The 20,950-nt window shown below is 41.8% G+C and overlaps 1 protein-coding gene across 1 annotated transcript; it reads left to right on the top strand.

Moving 5' to 3' along the window:
* Window positions 1-1,050: 1,050 nt before the first annotated feature.
* polq (polymerase (DNA directed), theta) lies at window positions 1,051-20,923 on the top strand. The gene is given in 37 exon segments (XM_034211696.1): window positions 1,051-1,349; window positions 2,571-2,640; window positions 2,748-3,086; window positions 3,088-3,203; window positions 3,308-3,332; window positions 3,334-3,553; window positions 4,129-4,305; window positions 4,382-4,512; window positions 4,619-4,775; window positions 4,855-4,966; window positions 5,053-5,254; window positions 5,370-5,511; window positions 7,509-7,655; window positions 7,743-7,955; window positions 8,096-8,238; window positions 8,415-8,604; window positions 8,788-8,930; window positions 9,118-9,311; window positions 9,407-9,531; window positions 10,241-10,484; window positions 11,264-13,500; window positions 13,503-14,480; window positions 14,668-14,808; window positions 14,949-15,151; window positions 16,590-16,797; window positions 17,090-17,283; window positions 17,369-17,497; window positions 17,601-17,775; window positions 17,923-18,031; window positions 18,494-18,576; window positions 18,674-18,756; window positions 18,834-18,935; window positions 19,008-19,119; window positions 19,334-19,458; window positions 19,566-19,701; window positions 19,802-19,908; window positions 20,196-20,923. Coding segments are annotated over 37 exon segments (8,394 nt in total). The 5' UTR covers window positions 1,051-1,281; the 3' UTR covers window positions 20,310-20,923.
* Window positions 20,924-20,950: the final 27 nt, after the last annotated feature.

Genomic DNA, 20,950 nt, shown 5'->3' with positions numbered 1-20,950 from the left:
TACACCCGAGACGAGAGCGAGGCCCCGCCCCACACGCAACACTGTTTTTATCAATGCACTACTGACAATTCATAAACTGTTTAACAATGCATCTACTACTGACAATTCATGAACTGTTTAACAATGCATCATACTACTGACTTGTCATAAACTGTTATCAATGCAGCTACTACTGACAATTCATAAACTGTTTAAACAATACAGCTTTACTGTTTAACAATGCACCTACTGACACTTCTTAAACTGTTTAACAATGCACCTACTACTGACAATTCTGAAACTGTTTAACAATGCATCATACTACTGACTTGTCATAAACTGTTTAACAATGCATCGTTACTGACTTGTCATAAACTGTTTAACAATACAGCTTTACTGTTTAACAATGCACCTACTACTGACAATTCTTAAACTGTTTAACAATGCATCATACTACTGACTTGTCATAAACTGTTTATCAATGCACCTACTACTGACAATTCTTAAACTGTTTAACAATACATCATACTACTGACAATTCATAAACTGTTTAACAATGCATAACTACTGACAATTCACACACTGTATTAAGCAGCTGCTACTGCTACCATACACTTTATCAATGCAGCTTACTGTTGATAATTCACATACAAATATGTGTCAATGCAGTCTGATAATGACAATTCATAAACTGTTTAGCAATGCAGCTACAAGTGATTATTCATAAACTTTATTTATCAATACAGTTTAGTTTAAACAATTGATCTTTATTTTATTTACAAACTCAGGAACTACTGAACATAAACTTTGGTTGTATAACTGTTACCATTTGACAGTTCAGCAATATATTTAAATTGTAAATATTTTTCACTACGTTATGTCCACCTCACACATGTACAGTTATTAAGGCCAGTTTATAAACGATGGCCTATAAGATTTCCATGATTGTAAAGCTTCTGCCCGTTTCTAATATGTTTTATTTTGTATTGGTATAGGCCCAGAGTGCTTAGGAACCTTTGTATTCAAAGCTTTATCCCTTCGGACTGTTTTTGTAGAGCACCGGGGCGGCTCTTCGGCGGACTTTTTGATTTGACATTTGTAAACCGCTGCATGAATTGTTTACACTTAGCAACATAAATGATACATCATCCGGGCACAGTTGTTTTCGCTTGATCGCTTCCTTACTTTTTATACACCTTGTTAAATATAGATTTGAAAAGAGTTGTGTCTAGAGTCAAACTGATGTCATGTTATTGAAAAACCAACTACTAACTCGTTTGTCAAAAACTGCAGATCTTCAGTATGAGCACCTCAGGTCCTTCGCTGAAAAAGAAGAGTTACATGGGCCAGCACCAAATCAAGAAGAAAAGGTAGGTTTAAATCCAGTTTCACTTAAATTAAATAGTGTTGGATTATTAAGAAAAATTATAGGGATGCACCGAATATTCGGCCACCGAAAATTATCGGCCGAAAATGGTTAAAAAGGCCCTTTCGGCTTTCGGCCGAAAGGGTTTTAGCACCGAAAAAATATCACCGAATGTCAGAACAGGCTTACGTTGGTAACCTAAGGTGTTGTTGTGATGACGTAATAAAGACGCGGCGACCATGCTCGCGGCTGGCTCACAGGGGGGAGAACATTGACCTTTGTCATCGAGATTGCCCTGAGCCTTTAAACAAATCGTATTAAATAATCTGATGACAGAGTGTAAACAGAATAGCTGAAATTTTAACAAACTAAATAACTCAGTTTCCTCTAATCATTAACCCATGTTTGTATCATGGAGTTAACTCCGTGTGTTGCTGCTAGCATACATAACACCTGACGTGGAAACGTTACTCGTGGATGGAGCTACAGAGCTGCTAGAAAGACGGTCGAACCCGGTACATTCCTCCGTCTGCATGCGGTGCACTTTTGCTAAATGTTTAGACAAATTGCTCGTGCTTACATGCTAAACTCTTATTGCACTTATGGTAACAAGTATTCTCCACATCGAGACGGGTACAGTTTAACCACACCTCGGAGCACGTTCTCTCCGCCATCTCCGCAGTGTGCTCCGCTGCATGTAGCAGCTGCGTGTGTGTAAACTGCCCCGCCCCCTCGCACACAGACGGGGGAGAGATCTCGTCTGATCGAAAATACATCATAGACGCATTTGTTGTCTTTGCATATTAGAAACGAGTTGGCGACACTAAGACTGCGATATAATGTTTTTTAGCAATAATACATGACATATATAAATGTACTGTATGCATTCAAAAGTGCTGAATAAATAGTGATTATTATTTAAGTTAAGTTTTGCCATAATCATGTCTATTTCCATAATCAGGTAGCTGAACAACATTGGTAAACAATGTATACATTATATATATATATATTTCTATTAATCATTTTCGGCCTTTCGGCATTCGGTTTTCGGCCAACTGTTTCCTATTTTCGGTATCGGTTTCGGCCAAGAATTTCCCATTCGGTGCACCCCTAAAAAATTAGAACCAGATCAGACCTGTTGCCTAGAGACATCTTTCAATGTTTGTCTATTAATACACAGCAGTCTTGTGTGTTATGTGCTGACCACCTTTTTTATTGATGATAGTTTCCATGCTCCTGATGTTCCACCAGACACACTGTTGCAGAAACCCGACAAAACAAACATCAGCCGCACAGTGAGTGTGACAGCTTGATAGTATTTCTCCTACTTTGTCATCTCCTATTCTTTTACACATCTACATAAAATACGAATTACATGTATTATTCTCCATCTTAAATGTAGGATGGAGGAGAAGGGTTTCCACTGGGGGAATCCACTTTAGCTTTAGATGAAGAAATGCTTCAGGTGTTGGATGCTGTAGATCCCGTGAAGCCTGCCGTTACCACTGCATGTCCAACAACAGGAAACAGAAATGCACAGGAAGAAGCAGCATCATCAGCGGCATTGGCCCCTGTACGTACTGAAAGAGCACCTCAGCCCGGGGGCCTTACTTTACCCCACAGAGCCCCCGGCCCCCAGGGAAGAGTCTGTGGGGGTAGTGGTGAATCTAATAGACCAGGATGGAGATCTGACTGCAAAAATCTTGCACAGCGGCTTCTCTTCAGCGAGGACTCTGAGGAAAGCAGGGTGTGCTCAGAGGGGCCCATACAATATCAAGACACCCCCAGCTTCTGCCTGCATCAATGGGCTTTCCGGTCAAGAAATAAAAAACAGTCTGCAAGTAGACAACTCCACAAAGTGAGTTTTAACTTCCACATCTTTGCCCACTTTCTCTTTAGTTTCAATTATCCGGCTCTATCTTTTTCTGTTGAAAAATGATTTGTCTTACTTGTGTGTTTCAGTAGGCAGGCAAGTACTCACAGAAGAAAAAAACTCTCCTGGTAGCAACAACCAAAGTGTGTCAAATATGAATGCTGATCCACCTCCGGATGGTTCGAGGGACTACATCTTGTTCAGCCCCACCCACCTCGCGGCTAACATGAAGAAAGCTAAACTCCAGTCATCATTACAGAATCACTCTGCCTCTGTGCTCACGGTCCCCAGTGGCTTAGACCTCACTACTCTGAATGACACTTTACCTCAGCCAGGTACCTGCACTCCTTTTCATTTTTAGGGTTCATATTTTTACATTTGTTTCTGTTTCTCTGTGTTGTTGACTTTTGCTGGATTGCTGACTCCCAATCGCTGTGATATATAATGGGACGGGGACCACTACTTGGGGCTTTTAAATAACATTTTGTTATTTGTTCAAGATCCAATGTAGGAATTTGCAACATAAGCAGAACATTTAAATAGTTCCTGAAAGTGAAGTAGATACAAAAAGGAAAATATTTATTATAGCACATTGTGTCAAGACAAAAGACAAAAAAGAGCCAGGACACAGAGACACCTAGTGCGGGGGCTGTCACCTTTACCTGCCAAAAACAAAAAAATGGACATGTAAAGAATTGAAAACCACTGTTACTTTTAAACACTTAACAGTCAGAGCTCAATACCCCATTCACAACCAAAGACATCTACGAAGTCTCAGCCCTCACTCTGAAATAAGATGTATCTTTCCCATATAAAATCCAATTTGCTCTCCTAAAAATACAATGTCTCACAGTACTAAAGACGTCTGATTAAATACTACATGTAAAGGACGTTTTTACTTTTACTGTAGGCGTTGCCTTGTGTGCTCCCGCGGGACAAGCTGAAAAGCTGCTGTTATGCAGTTGGGGCTTACCAAAACCTGTCCTGGAGCGCTACCAGAAACACGGAGTGACTCACATGTTCGAATGGCAGGCTCAGTGCCTCACTGTTGGACAGGTGCTGCAGGGAGGAAACCTGGTATACTCTGGTAAGAAACTGAACCTCTCTTTACAAAGTGATTCCCAGTGCCAGTCATTTTCAGCTCTAGGTTCCTTCTTTTTCAGCCCCCACCAGCGCTGGAAAAACTCTGGTCGCAGAGCTGCTGATGTTGAAGCGTGTATTAGAGACCAAAAGAAAAGCTCTCTTCATTCTTCCATTTGTCTCTGTGGCCAAAGAGAAGATGCACTACCTTCAGGTGAGGAAGAGATGGACAGAAAAGTACATGCATGTTAATATGAGAATTGTGTTGTCCATATGTGTATTTATCTCCATCTAACAAACTTTTATCTGTGTCCCTATAGAGTGTTTTTGAAGAGGCTGGAGTTCGTGTGGAGGGATATATGGGCAGCACCTCGGCGGCTGGAGGATTCTCAAAACTGGATGTGGCTGTTTGCACCATAGAAAAAGCCAATTCTCTCGTTAACAGACTCATTGAAGAGGACAATATGGGTCTACTAGGTAACAGACCAGTGATAACTAGGTTCTTTTTATGTATAAAGTATGAATTTGAAAAGTGTGATTTATTTTGTGCTACAAGGTATGGTTGTGGTTGATGAGTTGCATATGGTTGGAGATTCTGGAAGAGGATACCTACTGGAACTACTCTTAACCAAAATCCGTTACATTTCGCAGAAGCAGAACACCACTGGGTTTGTTTTCTTTATTTTGTCCATATTTGTATTGTTTAACAGCTACGAAGTTCCTCTGATGTCAATCTGTACCTGTCTGTCTGCAGGTCTCTTTCTGAGGGTGTACAGATCATAGGTATGAGCGCCACCTTGCCGAACCTCTCCCTCCTGGCCGGCTGGTTGGGTGCAGAGCTTTACCAGACCGACTACAGACCTGTGCCCCTGCTGGAGCATTTCAAGGTGGGCTGCAACATCTACGACAAGAGCCTCTCTGTGGTCCGGAAGTTTACTCCTTTACCCCACATTAAGGTAACTGAGAGTGTAGTTCAGATATCATCCAATGAGGGTGTCATAATGAATGATGCCTACTTTTCTGACCAGTAATATAATCATGCGCTGTGTGTAATACATGTGATTCATAAAGGGCGATGATGACCACATAGTGAGCTTGTGCTATGAGACTGTGAGAGAGGGCCGCTCTGTGTTGTTGTTCTGCCCCTCGAAGAACTGGTGTGAGAAGCTGGCAGACAGCATCGCCAGAGAATTCTACAACCTCAGAAATGCTGGTACAAAATAATTTACATTTTGAACTTTCTATATTTAAAGGTCATCTATTATGCAAAATCCACTTGTTCATGTCTTTTATACATAAATATGTGTCCCCTCTGTAAAGAGATTCTGAAAGTTTCAGGAAAGAAGATTCTCTCTCTTTTTGTCCTGATCCATTTATATAAAAACCTGTCTGAAAATGAGCTGATCAGATTTTGGCCACTTTATGAGGTCATAACGATTTTTGGCTTGTGTAACCGTTAGCCAATCACCAACCAAGGTAACACCCGCCCACCTTATCACCTGAATCTCCTCCTAGAGCACCATTGTGTTCTTTTTAACCAAATATCTCGCAGAGGGGCGTGGGGAGTGGCTCCTTATTGTCATCTAAAGCAGGGGTCTCCAACCTTTCTTCATCTGAGAGCTACTTTGAAAAAATGAAAGTGGCCAAGAGCTACTTCCATCACATCGCTTACATTTCTTCACATAGCACTCATCGGTTAAATTAAGCTACTTTTGTACACGTGTGAAATTGTAATACCCAAAGCTTATCAAAAATCTTAACTTCACATAAATGTCCAAGAGAAAAAGAAAATGTTTCACTTCTTATTATGGCCCACATAGTAAATACATCACCTTAATCACCACCTTACAAGCATCTTATGGCACATAAATAAATAAATAAATAAGTGCATTCACTCTTTTTTACAGTTAGTGAGATGAATGGCACTGCATGGAGTCCACCAGAGGGGTATGCTGGAGTGTACCCACTTAGGTTCACTCTAATAGAGTCATTTAAATATTCATCAGTCAGTCTTGTTCTGTATTTAGATTACATTCATGTCAGAAAAAGCTGCTTCACAAAGGCATGTAGAGCCAAATAAAGCAGACATTTTCAGTGCTGCTTGGTGAATGTTCTTATTATAGTTTTCTGGGTCTACAAGGCTCCAGAAATGTTGTGAGTTTTGCAGAGACTTAAGCTGAACATGATTTTGGAAATGTATAACCTCCATCTCCACAGGATTGACACAGTTCAGCCATCTTCTTCTTCTTCTTCGTCTTGACATGAAATTATAAACCATAATAAATCAATTGCATAGGTCTAGCATCACTGTGTGAAATTGTTCCATCCTCAAAAACAAAAAACTAATACTTCTGCAGTCTAGCTGCAGCTTCTAGCAACGGTCTTCTGTTAAAAAAGGACACTGAATGTCCTGAATGTGGCATCACACACAGGACTTGAGTCTGAACACAGCAGACAACAGAAGTATTTACAACAGCATATACAAACTAAAATAGTGCATGTGGGTGCACACTTACATTCTCTGTCTTACTGTTACATAAATCCCATGAATGTATGAGATTAAATTAGCTTCATCATCTCAATCAGTGATTAAGTGAATAATAAAGTTTCTATCAGGTTACTATCAGCCTGTCACTCATTATTTTTAGGGAGGGGGCGGGGTTTGGAGGAACAGAGGAGACAGTGATCGCGGAAGCTTTCCTCCTGCCTTCACAAACTTTACACAAGTATTTATCAACTGAAAATAGCAAGAGGACATTCATACTCTGCAATCCAAGACTTGATTAAATCCACCAAAAACCTGACATGGTGCTAACGCGAGTATTTTTTAAAACATAAATCCATGTGTGTCTGAGCCGCAGCGACACGGACTGATTCAGGTGCATTTATTTTCGTCGGATTCTTTATAGTCTGTGAACCGCGAGCGGCGAGCTACTGAAAAGCTGCCCGCGAGCGATCGACGTGTTGGAGACCCCTGATCTAAAGTAACAGACAGAGAATCAGCACTTTTGAAACAGGGCTGAGCAGAGGGGTTTACAATGCATGATCTGTTTGGTATTTCGAGCAAAACACTTCAGAGACATGTCTTGTATATATCTGAGACCTATAATATATTGATGAAAAACAGTATAATAGGGGACCTTTAAAATTGAGGTCAAGTTCTAAATATTGTTTGTGAATGAAGTCTTGTTTCTGGTCTCATCCTTTCAGGTGGTCAGGGCGAAGCAGAGCCTCAGGCAGTGCGTCTGGATCGGAATGGATTAGTGGATGTTGTAGCCCAGCTGAGAAGAACTCCAGCTGGTTTAGACCCCATCCTCCAGAGAACTGTGCCATGGGGGGTGGCCTTCCACCACGCTGGTAAGAATTTCTTACCAACCACAACAAACTTCTAAATAAATGGCTATGTTTCTGTGTATATGACTAAGTTCAAGTCTGTCTTTTTAGGTTTGACTTTTGACGAGCGCGATGTGTTGGAGGGAGCTTTTCGTCAGTGCACGGTCAGAGTCCTCGCTGCCACCTCTACCCTCTCGTCAGGGGTTAATCTCCCCGCTCGCAGGGTCATCATTCGATCCCCTACCTTCAACGGACACATGTTGGACCCGCTCACGTACAAACAGATGGCCGGACGAGCAGGGAGAAAAGGAGTAGACACTATAGGTAAAGAGGGAAAAAGGGACAAAGAGACACAAAATGAGACAACAACATTCAGTCATAGTATTTGGCCTCATATAAGTAGAAAAGTGAATTAAAATAGATCTCTCTTTTGGCCTCACATCATTTTATTCGTCTTCTTTCAGGTGAGAGTGTGCTGGTGTGTAAGGAGATAGAGCGTCAGAAAGGAATTACTCTCCTTACGGGTACTCCTCAGCCAATCAGCAGCTGCCTGGTGAGAAGAGAGGGAGAGGGCGTCACCACCAGCATGCTGAGAGCCATCCTGGAGGTATGGCTGACATCTAAATCGACTTGGCACCCTATGAAATGATTTATATGTCGTATTTAGATCAAAACAAATACTTCTTGAATAAAACTGTTCTCATCCTATGGAGACCGTTAATATAAAGTACATTTAGTTTACCTCCATTAACGTAACATTTATTGAATCAACCCAACTTGCAGATCATTGTCGGAGGTGTAGCCAGCACGCCACAGGATGTGAGTTCATATGCTTTGTGCTCACTTCTGGCTGCCAGCATAAAATGTGACGGCAAAAAAGAATCAACTGAAGAGACCAACAAAGGCGCTATTGAGGCCTCTGTAGAATGGCTGATGGAGAATGAATTTATCAGTATCCAGAAGGAAGGACAAGGTATTGGATATCTGTACACACAATTAAAGTAGACTTTTAGCAACAAATGGAACCACTGTTACACAAGTGTCCTTCATTTTTCAGATTGGAATATGTGCACGAAGTGTAAAACCAGAGTTTAAGCTTAACCACGTTTTAAATAAATATATACTATGTCTATCCCAATGTCTTTGCCGTACCCAGAGGAGCGGTACTGTCCGACCCAACTAGGTGCTGCCACCCTCTCCTCCTCCCTCTCCCCTCCTGAGGCTCTGGGAATATTTGCAGATCTCCAGCGGGCTATGAAGGGATTCGTACTGGAAAATGACTTGCACATTCTGTATCTGGTACACATGCACAGATATTGTTTTATTATTTGCTTAAAACGTTGTCAACTTTATTTATCCCTAAATGTATGGTGTAGCCATACATTCCTAATAGTAACCTAATCTTAATTCTACCTCTAACCCATACCAAAAATATCCCATCCTAAAATGCACAGTATTTGAAATGTTATGTCCAAATTCCCCTCAGATCACCCCGTTGTATGCAGAGTGGACAACCATAGATTGGTACCAGTTCTTCTGTCTGTGGGAACAGCTCTCGTCATCGATGAAGAGAGTAGCGGAGCTGGTGGGCATCCAGGAAGGCTTCCTCGCAAGATCTGTCACAGGCAAACTGGTCGCCAAGACAGAGAAGCAGCGTAGACAGATGGCCATACATAAACGGTAATGCACTTATGTAAGATAAATTCTATCATGGTATAGGAAAAAGTCACATTGTTTTCTGTATTTGAACTAAAACGTTACTGAACTCGTTTTAGATTTTTCACCACCATTGTGCTCCATGATCTGGTGAATGAGGTGCCTTTGGGAACAGTGGCTTCCAAATACAACTGCAACCGGGGGCAGTTACAGTCTCTTCAGCAGTCTGCTTCTACGTATGCAGGTAAATGCTCAAGAGTAATGCAGAGCGTCTCTAAGGACTCCAACACCGGACATGTTACCCTGTAGCATATACCGACTGTGAATTACACACACAACTTTACATTAAAAAGGGAGAGCAGTAACTTGAAGCAAGAAGCACTTTAGACTGACGTATATATACAGCATAGACTTTAATCCATTAGCTGATGTTTCGGCACCTATATACTTCCTTCAGAGCCACGTAAAGTGCCTACGCTTCTTGCATTAAGTTACTGTGACAGGGTTTAGAAGATGCTAGTGAATTACAGAGTCAGATAAGATAAGATAGGACTTTATTTATCCCGAAGGAAATTGTTGTGCCAGAGTTACAAAGATACAATAAACACAGCAGCATAATAATAAAACTGTACACTAACAGTGCAGTAAAAAGAGCAATTAAATAACTACAAGAAACATAGACGGTCAAATAATCAATAGAAAAAAGCAGTATTGAATAGTGCAAAGAAACGTAGTGGCAGATACGTAATTGCACGTTATTATTGAACATTATAATGATATATATGTTCCGTGCTTGAATGCGACATGTGACAACTTTGTCTGGGTGTGATTAGATATTGTCAATGATCAATGCAAACTCTAAGGAAATCCGAACCACAAAGCATTAGTATTTCAATGACTCTAAATCAAATGCTCATACGCTATAACACTCTGCCTCATTGCCATCCCTTCAGGTATGGTAACAGTTTTCTGCAAGCGCCTGGGCTGGCACAACATGGAGCTGCTGTTGTCCCAGTTCCAGACCAGGCTGAGCTTCGGAGTCCAGAGGGAGCTGGTGGACCTCGTCAGGGTTTCTCTCCTGAATGCCACACGAGCCAGAGCAGTGTACGCACAAGGCCTCTGTACTGTCGCTGAGCTCGCCAGGGCTACTGTAGCTGATGTAGAGAAAGCCTTGAGGAATGCTATCCCATTTAAGAGGTAGGTGTGTGTTTGTTTGCTTGTTTACATTTCAGATTTACACACATATTATTTAAAAGGATATGACTCTCTTTACAGCACACAGACTGAACATTATAATTATTATAATTAACATCATACGGAAAAACTAAAACCTACTCCATGTACCACTTTTAAATGTGTTTATCAACGAGAAATTATAAATGCTGGCATTCATATTGATCTTTTTTTAATTAACTAACTTGTTTGTCTCTATTGAATACAACCTATTCGCAAAATAACGAAGGGTCAACAGTGAATTGATTGATTATTTAATATGATTTGATTAAATATAAATTAAATATTTCCCAAAAAAGAACTCGACATGTAAATTGTAAAAAGTAAAGACACTAATTCAGGCACACATTTAACAAATGCTTTTGGATTGTGCAGGCTTTACTCTTGACAACACTATTTTAAAATACACCAACTCCTTTATTTTGAAAAGGTCATGGTGATCAAATCAAATCAAGTTTGATTTATATAGCACATTTTTAAACGATTTTTGGTCGAGCCAAAGTGCTGTACATATAATAAAAAATACCCTACAGTAAAGACACTTTACAGCAAATACAACAGCACAGTTTGTGCAGAATATCAGTATGAGAAAGATAGAAGCAGGTACATTCCCATTACATCCTCTTAAGCCTTAAGCATGCATAAAGTATGTGCAACTGTAGTATAAGCAAACAACATTAATCTCTCTGAAACATGACCCCAGATGAAAAGCACATTTTTCCCGGTCTGTCTTTGTTCCTCAGCTCTAAGCGTGCAGTGGATGAGAGTGAGGTGGAGGCAGCAGAGAGACGGAGCCTCCGCTGCGTCTGGGTCACCGGGGGTCGGGCCTTGACGGAACAGGAGGCCGCCGTTGAGATTGTTTCTGAAGCGAGGCTCCTCCTTCAGGAAGACCTGGCCCGCTTAGGAGTTCAGTGGGACCCGACAACCCTTCCCCCTGGAGCTCCTGCCGTAAACAGCCCTGACGACTCAGACACCTCAACTGCATCAGATTTGAGCTCACATGAAGCACAGGTTGACAACAACAAAGATTCCCAGCAAGGAGACAAGATTGAGAAAAGTAGAGATATTGAAAGACATGGAGAGGAGAGTGAGGAGAAAAACAAACTGAAGGAAAGGAAAATGGAGGAAGAAAAAGAAAAAGACAAAAGAGAGCAGGGGTCTAAGTTCCAAGTCAGGGTGGTAAACAGAAAACCAGAGGCGCACAGACAATTAAATAGGACAGACAACAGAAAAACTATGAATGGAGTGCAAGTAGAAAGAAGCAAAGGTACAAAAAATGATGAGACAAATGACAAAATATCAACGGCAAACAATACAGAAGATCCAGATGAAAAAAGAGAAAGGCAAAAGCAGACAAGGCCAAAGCAAGGTGGAGAAGAGCAGAAGAAATCAGAGCAAAAAGAAGGAGAGAAGAGTAAAGAGATTGTCTCAATCAGACCAGAGAGTCCTCAGGCCAACCGTCCTGTCGCTGAAAGGAGCCTGACCCAGGAATTAGCTGATATCATATCCAGCCCCCTGCCTCTACTGACGCTACGTCCTCAGCCCTCTCTCTCCCCTATGCCTCCTCCTCGGTTTAGAGCTCCAGTATCACGAGTAGAAGAACAACACATCGTTCCTGTAAGGACATCAGATGGCCTTGCTGCCTCACCTGTGCACCCACGTAGACTGATACACTCGAGAGCCTTAAGCAAAGTCCTCAACTCTATACAAACTGACAAAAGCCTACAAAATAACGTAGTGCCTGCAGAGACATCACACTCAATACCCTCAGCGCCTGCAGGCCAGGTGACTTCAGCAGTTAGTGTTCCTGACCCCTTGGAGAAAACCCCTCCTGGTATTTCTTCACCTTCAGATGCAGATATGTTAGACAATCCCCTCATTGTCTCTCCTACCTCTGTTCCCTTATTCTCTCCTGAGGCCAAGCGAAGAAGGATGGATGGTGGAGAGGTAGATACCTTTTCATCTCCTGAGCTGTACGCAGGAGAAGCTGAGGGAGACGTTAAAAAAGGAGAGGAGAGTTTCGGTGACAGCTTTGAATTGGACACTCAGACAGAAAGAATGATTGTTCAATCGGCATTCCAACACAGAGATGGGATTGATAGAGGTACGAGTCAAACAGTAGAAACAGAAATGATAGAGGATGTGGTAAAGACAGCTGTAGAAATCAATCAGGACAATAATGAGGGACATCTTGAAGCCCCAGTTGATGCATGTCCAAGATTCAATGTTTCTATCACAGATAGTCAAATGGAGCTCATTCTCAACACCAGCAACCAGGTGAGTATCCAGAATAATCCATTCTTTTATTCTTATATTATATACATGTTCAAGTGGTTTAAAAATCAAATATTGTTTTTACAGAATTCCCCTGGTCCATGGGGGGATAATGTAGTCGAAGATAAGGATGAAGGCGGCGATGAGGAGGCTGCCTCTGAGAGTGTTAACAGGAGCAGTAGCTTCCTGTTCGACAGCCTGTACGACAGCTTTCTGCTGGCTGGTCTCGGCCAATCAGACGAAGAGGAGCCTGTTGGCCAGGAGATCATAAACCCTCTTCCATCGAGCCAGGAGCAGAGACGCAGTGAGCTTCTCGCAAATCAGGAGGCTGAAAATCAGGAGGCGGTCCAATGGGGCGAGTCCTCCTTCAACCTGTCAGAGTGGGGCGACTCGCTGATGGTGGGGGAACACTTTCTGGAGAGGCAGAGCTTGCTCAAACACACAGAGAGAGCTCAAGGGGCCACACGTCAGAAAGCTCAGCAACCCAACACAGACAATGTTCAGATGTCAGAATCACAGCCAAAACTCCGTCAGACAAAGCCACAACCCACTACTACAACTACTACCACAAATCAAAATGAGCATGACAAGGAAAACACCAGTAATAATCAAGGCAATAAACACACAAATAAACAGCATAGTTATGCACAGAGTGACAATAAACCAGGCAAGAGACAGGAAACGATCAATGAACAGGGTGAAAATGGAAGCAAGGAGAGACACACGTAAAGAAAGGAGAAATTAATGCTGTATTGTTAGATAAGGCAGTTTTAAATCACCCAGAAGTCCAAAACGCACCTGAAAGCTGTTTTGACTGCAGCCCTGGTTTGCAAGACATCTTTGACCGCTGGCCTAGTATGTCCGACCAGCCCTGGCAAAACACTACAACCGGCCACCTGACAACCCATACGCTCAAACATGCTGCAAATACAGCAGAAGTTCCAGATCCACCTCAGACCTCAATACAGGTGGAGAGAAAAGGAGCAAAGTCAAAAGCTGTTGTTGCTGAGAATGATTCTCGGGAGGAACAACCCTCAAGACGTGACAGTGAGAATGTAACGGAGAGACCAGGCTCTGCCGGTGATCTTATTCCCCCTACTCAGGAAACTCCACCTGTCACACCAAGAGTAAAAATGACGACGTCATCTGTGCAGTCACCTCTCATCGCTAAGCCAATCAAACAGTCGACTCCCTCAACTCGGCTGCTACAAAAACAAGTGATCACAAAATGTCCTACATCTGGCCCGGGACACAGTAAAAATCGATCAGAAGCTGACGCTGAACAGCCTAATTCTACATCAGACCGCTCCCACGGACACCAGCGGGGACAGAAACCCAACACTGTTACACGCTCGAGGGCTAGAACAAAACTCTTGCTACACAGTGACCAGAACCTAAGCCCTCCCGGAGGTCCTGCTTCCCCGCCCCCCCGGGGGAAGCTCCCCTCTGATGCTGAATCACCTGTGACTGATGAAGGCTTCTCACTTCAGCTGTCCCAGGATACATCGCTCGGTTCTAGCAGCTCAGGGGCCTTCTCCATTGTAGACGTGGCAAGTGACAGGCGCCTCTTCAACACTTTCATCAATGAGTGGAAAACAAAGGAGCGGTACTCTCTGGCTTTGGCCTGTGAGAAGAGGGAGCACAGTAATCAAACTGAGGAGGAAATAGGAGGGAAACATAAGAGAGGTAATTGATGATACCTGTTTTTGCCAAGCGCTAACCCAGTGATTGAATATATCTAGTTTTGCTTGGACAAGTCTCCCTTGCATTTGTGTTTTTGCATGGTTATCTAACACATGATACATTTTAAACATTATAAGCAAAGCCCATGCTGTTTGCAATGTCCTCATCCATGCCTGTGTTGTGTGTGCAGCATCAGCAGTTAACCAGAGGCTCCACAGGGACGATGGTTTTCCAATAATAGACAGGGATGGACTGGTGTTGATTGGACTGTCTGTCTGCTGGGGGGCAAGAGATGCCTACTACGTGTCTCTGCAGCAAGAGCAGAGCAAAGGTATTATACACACACATACATACGACTTATTTTCTTATAAGTGTATGTTTGCACCATTAGACACCAGAGCTAATTCCTTGAATGTGTAAATGTACCTGGCAATAAACCTGATTCTGATTCTGATGTCTTTTCCACCTCAGGTTTGAGCGCCAGTCTGGCCCCTCCCCCTCTGGATGATGATTTGCCGGTGAGTGAGAGGCTGCAGCAGGTGAAGGCCGGTCTGAGCAGGACGCCTACAGCTCCAACAGGAGGTGTGGTCGTCACGTGGGACATCATCCAGGTGTACAAGACGCTGGTCATGAGTTGTGGCATCAGCTTGGAGGGAAACTGTGAAGATCCCAAGGTGAGGGGAATCATGCTATATGGGATTTCATTTAATACCTCTGATTGACATTCTCACACACCAATGACTTTTTTGACTCTTATTATCAGTGTCACTGCAGTCGGTTTTCTATAAACACGGTTTGCCATCAGAATAATTTGAACAGTGCTAAAAGCATAAACATAATCTACACATAGGTGTCATGTCAAATGTTCATATAATCATTTAAATAATATATATAGCAGTGGCGAACCGTGTCTATCACAACTGGACCTTCTGTAGACACACACACCCCCTCCCCTTTGCGGCATTACAATGTCCGTCTTTTCACTGAATTGTGGTCTTGAAAAGGGTACTCACAACAATTCCGCAACAACTTCATCTTCACCTGTTGCACTTGTCATTTCAACGATAAAAACAATAAAATGGCATGAATTGCTTCGTCGCATTCATCTAGATCCTCTGTCTCGAGCCAGTTAACTAGCGGGCCTTCTAGAGCACCCTGGAACCGAGGGGAACTCTGAAAGAATACGCCCATTGGCTACAAATCAATATATGATTGGTTGATCAAACTGACAGTCCAAACGTACGCTCTCATTCAGTGCAACGGCCAGGGCATTCTATCAAGGATATAGAATACCTTGGTTGAAGAATATTCTACCCAGATACCCAGAACAAGATCTGATTGGTTGCTTTCTTTTCTAACAGAAAACCACTGAAATGCGTAGTGCATGGTCCGAGAAGGACAAACAAATCAACGTACCACTGTAATATTACAGATCAACAACACACATACGATTCTCATTTATTCATTTTATATACATTTTATTACATTTATTTATATAATTAAATCGATTTTTTGTTTGTTTTATCTGAGTGTTCCAGGGTATTCTCTGAATACCTTGAAGGCCCTGACGGTTCGCCACTGATATATAGATTATGTCTTATACTCTGATTGCCTTTTACTCATTTAAATAGTATTTTTTTGTCCTAAATGTGTTTAACAGAGACATATGTTTAGGATTTACATTTCAGGAAGGGCAAAAGGTGGATTTGCAAATGGTTAAGGACTGTGGGGTTTTATGCTTTAATGGTGGGGATTTTTAGACAATGCCTAAGAGAATTGATGGGTGAGACCAGTTGGCTATTTTCTCTCTAGTGTAAGCTGTGTTCGGGGTGCAAAGCCATTTTATCCTTTGAGGATGAAGTTGCTCTGTTCCTGGGTTTGAGATCGATTTCAATTGTATATAGACTTTCTCAATTACTTTATTAAATATAGCAAAAGGCACACTTTGTCCATGAATCATTTATCAGTTTCTCTTAAGGGAATTAGAATTTCCTCCACAATAGGGACTTTCAATGAACGTTTAAGAAAAACCTGAAAGTTGATAAGAACCCATTTCTGCTATGAAATGTGTTTCGGACACTTTATCAAAGTTGTTTTGATTGTCTGCCACAGGTTGCGTGCTGGCTGTTGGACCCTGGCAGTGAGGAGAGGACTCTACCCAACATGGTGACGGTCTACTGTCCTGAAGAGTTGCCTCTGCTGGGCGGACTTGGAAACCCGCATGCACACGATCCTCGTGTTAGGGCAGCAACCAAGAGCGTGCTCGTACACGCTGTCATGAACCATCTGACCGGCCTGCTAGAGAAAGACGGCATGCTTGGTATAAAGAGTATATATATATTGGACATCTTCAAGTCATCATTAAAAACTCACCTGTTCACCATGGCCTTTGACCCCTAACCCATCACAGTCCCCCTGCTTCCACTCCTACTGCTATTTATTTAATTTGTACTTTATTATTTGCCCCTTTTGTTTGTTTGTTTGTTCACCATGTAATTGTAATATTATTATTAAACACTAACAGACATTCATACATTTCCAGAGTATAGATATAAGTGTGTAAAATATACGTAATTTAACCCTTTTTTAATGTTTTTAAATGCTTGTGACAGACTTATTCAGAAGCATTGAGATGCCCTCGCAGGTGTCTTTGGCTCTGTTGGAGCTGAATGGAGTGGGCTTCAGTGTTGAAGAGTGTGAAAGACAAAAGCATGTGATGCAAGCCAAACTCTCAGCACTGGAGTCCCAGGCCTACAACCTGGCCGGACACAGCTTCTCCCTCACCAGCATCGACGACATAGCACAGGTCTGACCATTGTCCCAGCATAATACAGCAGAGTAAAACTTCCCATTTCCAAACGTATGTGTCCTCATATGCATGTGTACTATAGGTGTTGTTTTTAGAGCTGCACCTGCCTCCAAACGGTGACGGAGGTGGATCCAAAAGTAAGAAGACTCTTGGCTACACCAGACGAGGCGGCGGCAGAGTACGACTTGGAAAACAGTTTAGCACCACCAAGGTGACACCTTTAAGTTATTACACTGTAACTGTTGTGTGAAGATCAGGTTATATTTGTGAGATAACGTGCCACTTTGTTTAAACCGAATTGTAATGGTTGGTAGGATGTTCTGGAGAAGCTCCGCCCTCTGCACCCGTTGCCAGGTGTGATCCTGGAGTGGAGGCGGATCACTAACGCCCTGACTAAGGTGGTGTTCCCCCTGCAGCGGGAGAAGCAGTACCACAACACACTGGCCATGGACAGAATATATCCCATCGCCCAGACACACACAGCCACAGGTAATACACATACACACTCAAAGACATTAAATGCGCCTGTGTGTGGACACACCTTAATGTCGTTGGTAATTTAATACTTTTGTTGGATACAGTTTTTATTTGAAGTAGAACTACAGCGTGCATTGACCAAGTTCATTCTGTTTTCAGGTAGAGTGAGCTTCACTGAGCCCAACATACAGAATGTCCCCAAAGACTTTGAGATTTCCATGCCCACGGTGGTGGGGGAGAGCCCACCTTCACAAGACGGCAAAACAGGGTAGGTGAACATCAATACATCAATATTCAGTTTATATCTGATGCATATAAACAAAAAAACAAGATTATATTTTCCAAAGATTCATATTTCAATTTTAACGTTTATTTATGGATTGTGATGATACGCGTGGATTTGAGTCATCTATACACCTTCATTTGTTTTTCATATTTCTACAATCAGTCATATGGAAATCTCTGCAAAGACTATGACTTATAATACACCTATAACACTGCAATGCCAATCCCCCTTTGCTATGTTGGTTTGAGATGGTTTAAAAGTGAAATAAAACATTTACCAATTGATAAAGACAGACTTTAGGTATTTAAAGTGAAACAATAACATACTACATTATGTATGTGGGTGGGAATGGTTTGGAATTCCATGAGTAATCACCAAACTTGGCTGGAGTTACATTAAGGTTAATACTTTTGTCCAACTAATGCCCATACTGTTTTGATACAGAAAGAAAAGACACTCTGCGGTGACCTCAGAACAAGGCCCGGCCTTCTGTGTCAGCATGAGGCATGCCTTCGTTCCCTTTTCAGGTTACTATAATGATATAGTTGCTTTGTGTCACCTTTACTGTCTGCAACCTTGTCTCAGAGTGCTCTACCAGCTGTGTCTCTCTGTACTGTGCTGTAGGTGGGATGATATTGGCAGCTGATTATTCTCAGCTGGAGTTGAGAGTGTTGGCTCACCTCTCTAAGGATCAACGCCTACTGCAAGTCAGTAAAAAGCAAGGAAACATCACATAACTAACATAAAAAAACATGTAAAATAAATGAACCGTGGGCATTGCCAGGTGTTGAATGGAGGAGCAGACGTGTTTCGCTGCATCGCTGCTGAGTGGAAAAGCATTGACCCCGAGTCTGTGAACGACAACCTCCGACAACAGGCCAAACAGGTACAGCTAGGCAGGAGAGAGAGAGACGGTCACATGGACCCGCATGCATTCTCACGGCTGTTGTCTTTGCAGATTTGCTATGGCATTATCTATGGGATGGGAGCTAAGTCTTTGGGGGAGCAAATGGGAGTGGAGGAGAACGACGCGGCCTGCTACATCGAGAGTTTTAAGGCTCGATACAAAGGTATACACTGCTGTTTGATTTTCATTGTTATAAATTGTTTGTGCATTTTAATATTTTGCAGTTTGTCGCGGTAACAATCCTACAAAAATGAATTGTTCATAATGTAATCCCAAGCATTGTTTGCAGTTACTTTTATAAAAGAGGGTATAATCATTAGAAATACAGAAGTACAGGGAACAGAAATGAAGTATCCATGCCTTGTCTTGTGTTTCAGGGATCAATGCTTTTCTGAGAGAAACTGTGAAGAACTGTATAAAAAACGGCTATGTTCAGACACTGATGGGCCGCAGGAGGTACCTACCTGAGATCACTAACGCCAATACGCACGTCAAAGGGCATGTAAGCACGTTCTTCATGGGAACTTTACATTGTTTATTTGTAAGATGGGCAATGTCTAATTAAAGTGTGATTATTGAATTGACTACATTACATCCCTGTGTCTTCAGGCAGAGCGCCAGGCAGTAAACACAACTGTGCAGGGTTCAGCAGCAGACATTGTGAAACTTGCCACCGTGAATATCCAGAAACGACTGCGAAAAACATATCCTGCAGCGCCCCTCTCTCACCAGCACACACATTCAGGTGACTTACATCTTATTTCCCCATTATGTATACTCTACATGCAGGAATAGATCTTACGAAGTCTGCAGATTAACCATGTTATATGATGTCTGTTATACAGCCAGCAGTAATCGCAGGGTGCGAACATCTCCACTCAGAGGAGCCTACTTTGTACTGCAGCTGCATGATGAGCTCATCTATGAAACCACAGAGGAAGACCTCATACAGGTAGGAACAGTAATATTTGGATTGTTAAATCATCAGTAGTGTTTGGTAAGTATTTTATAGTAGTTTAACAGGTTACAGTTGTATGCATGCATTGATAAGTCTCATTTCACAAAATAAAGAACGGGGCCCTAATATGATACAGTATGTTTGCAGTAAATGATTAGCCTGTGATGAAAGATAACCATTTGTTCGTTTTGAGTAATGTAGACTATATATTTCCTACGCATTCAAGCGGAGAGAAAGTGGAAAAGCCCATACATAAACATCATTCTTTGTATTTCTGTCAGGTTGCTCATATAGTGAAGAGGGAGATGGAGTCGGCAGTAAAACTGTACGTAAAGATGAAGGCCAAAGTCAAGGTGGGACCCAGCTGGGGCAACTTGCAGGACCTAGATATATAATGGAAATGTGTTTATGTTCGACTAACATGAAATACATTTTGTTTAAGGTTCTGTAATATATGTTGAAGCTATCATTTGTACAGAAATCTGTATTTTTAAATCCCTAAATTAACACAAATGAAATGCAAGATGAAAACATGCTTATGATGGCATATGAGCTCTAAATGAACTATTGAATGTATTTATACTCTATCCAACAGTGTACAGTTATCAAGTATATTTCTAGTATAGAATTGTATTTACCGATATCCCAACACTTGACATGAGATGATATGCAAGATGATATTTTATTTAATGTAATACTTGACATGTTTGTGTTCATTTCTCTACTTTGAAACATGTGGCTGCAACAACACTTATTTTCATGAATGAATAATGTGCTAGTGGTTTCTTTTGTGAATGGTTCACTTTATAAAATGTCAATTTTTAACAAAGGAACATAACACCTTCCCAGAGCTGTTAAGGTGAAGTGTATACATGTATTGTTATGTTCCACAAATAGCCTTCATCTAATATACAATATATATTCTGTGTGAAGCTGGAGAATGTTTTGCCTTGTTTTCACTACTTGGAAACAGATGATTGAAACTTTATAAAAGAAAATCAGCAAAATAGTTGAAGGTTTTTTTTTTCTGTGAAAA

This window comes from Gymnodraco acuticeps, unplaced genomic scaffold (assembly GCF_902827175.1).
Source record: "Gymnodraco acuticeps unplaced genomic scaffold, fGymAcu1.1, whole genome shotgun sequence".
NCBI lineage: Eukaryota > Metazoa > Chordata > Actinopteri > Perciformes > Bathydraconidae > Gymnodraco > Gymnodraco acuticeps.
The sequence above is the reverse complement of the archived record's forward strand: the minus strand, read 5'-3'. Positions and strand labels throughout refer to the sequence as shown.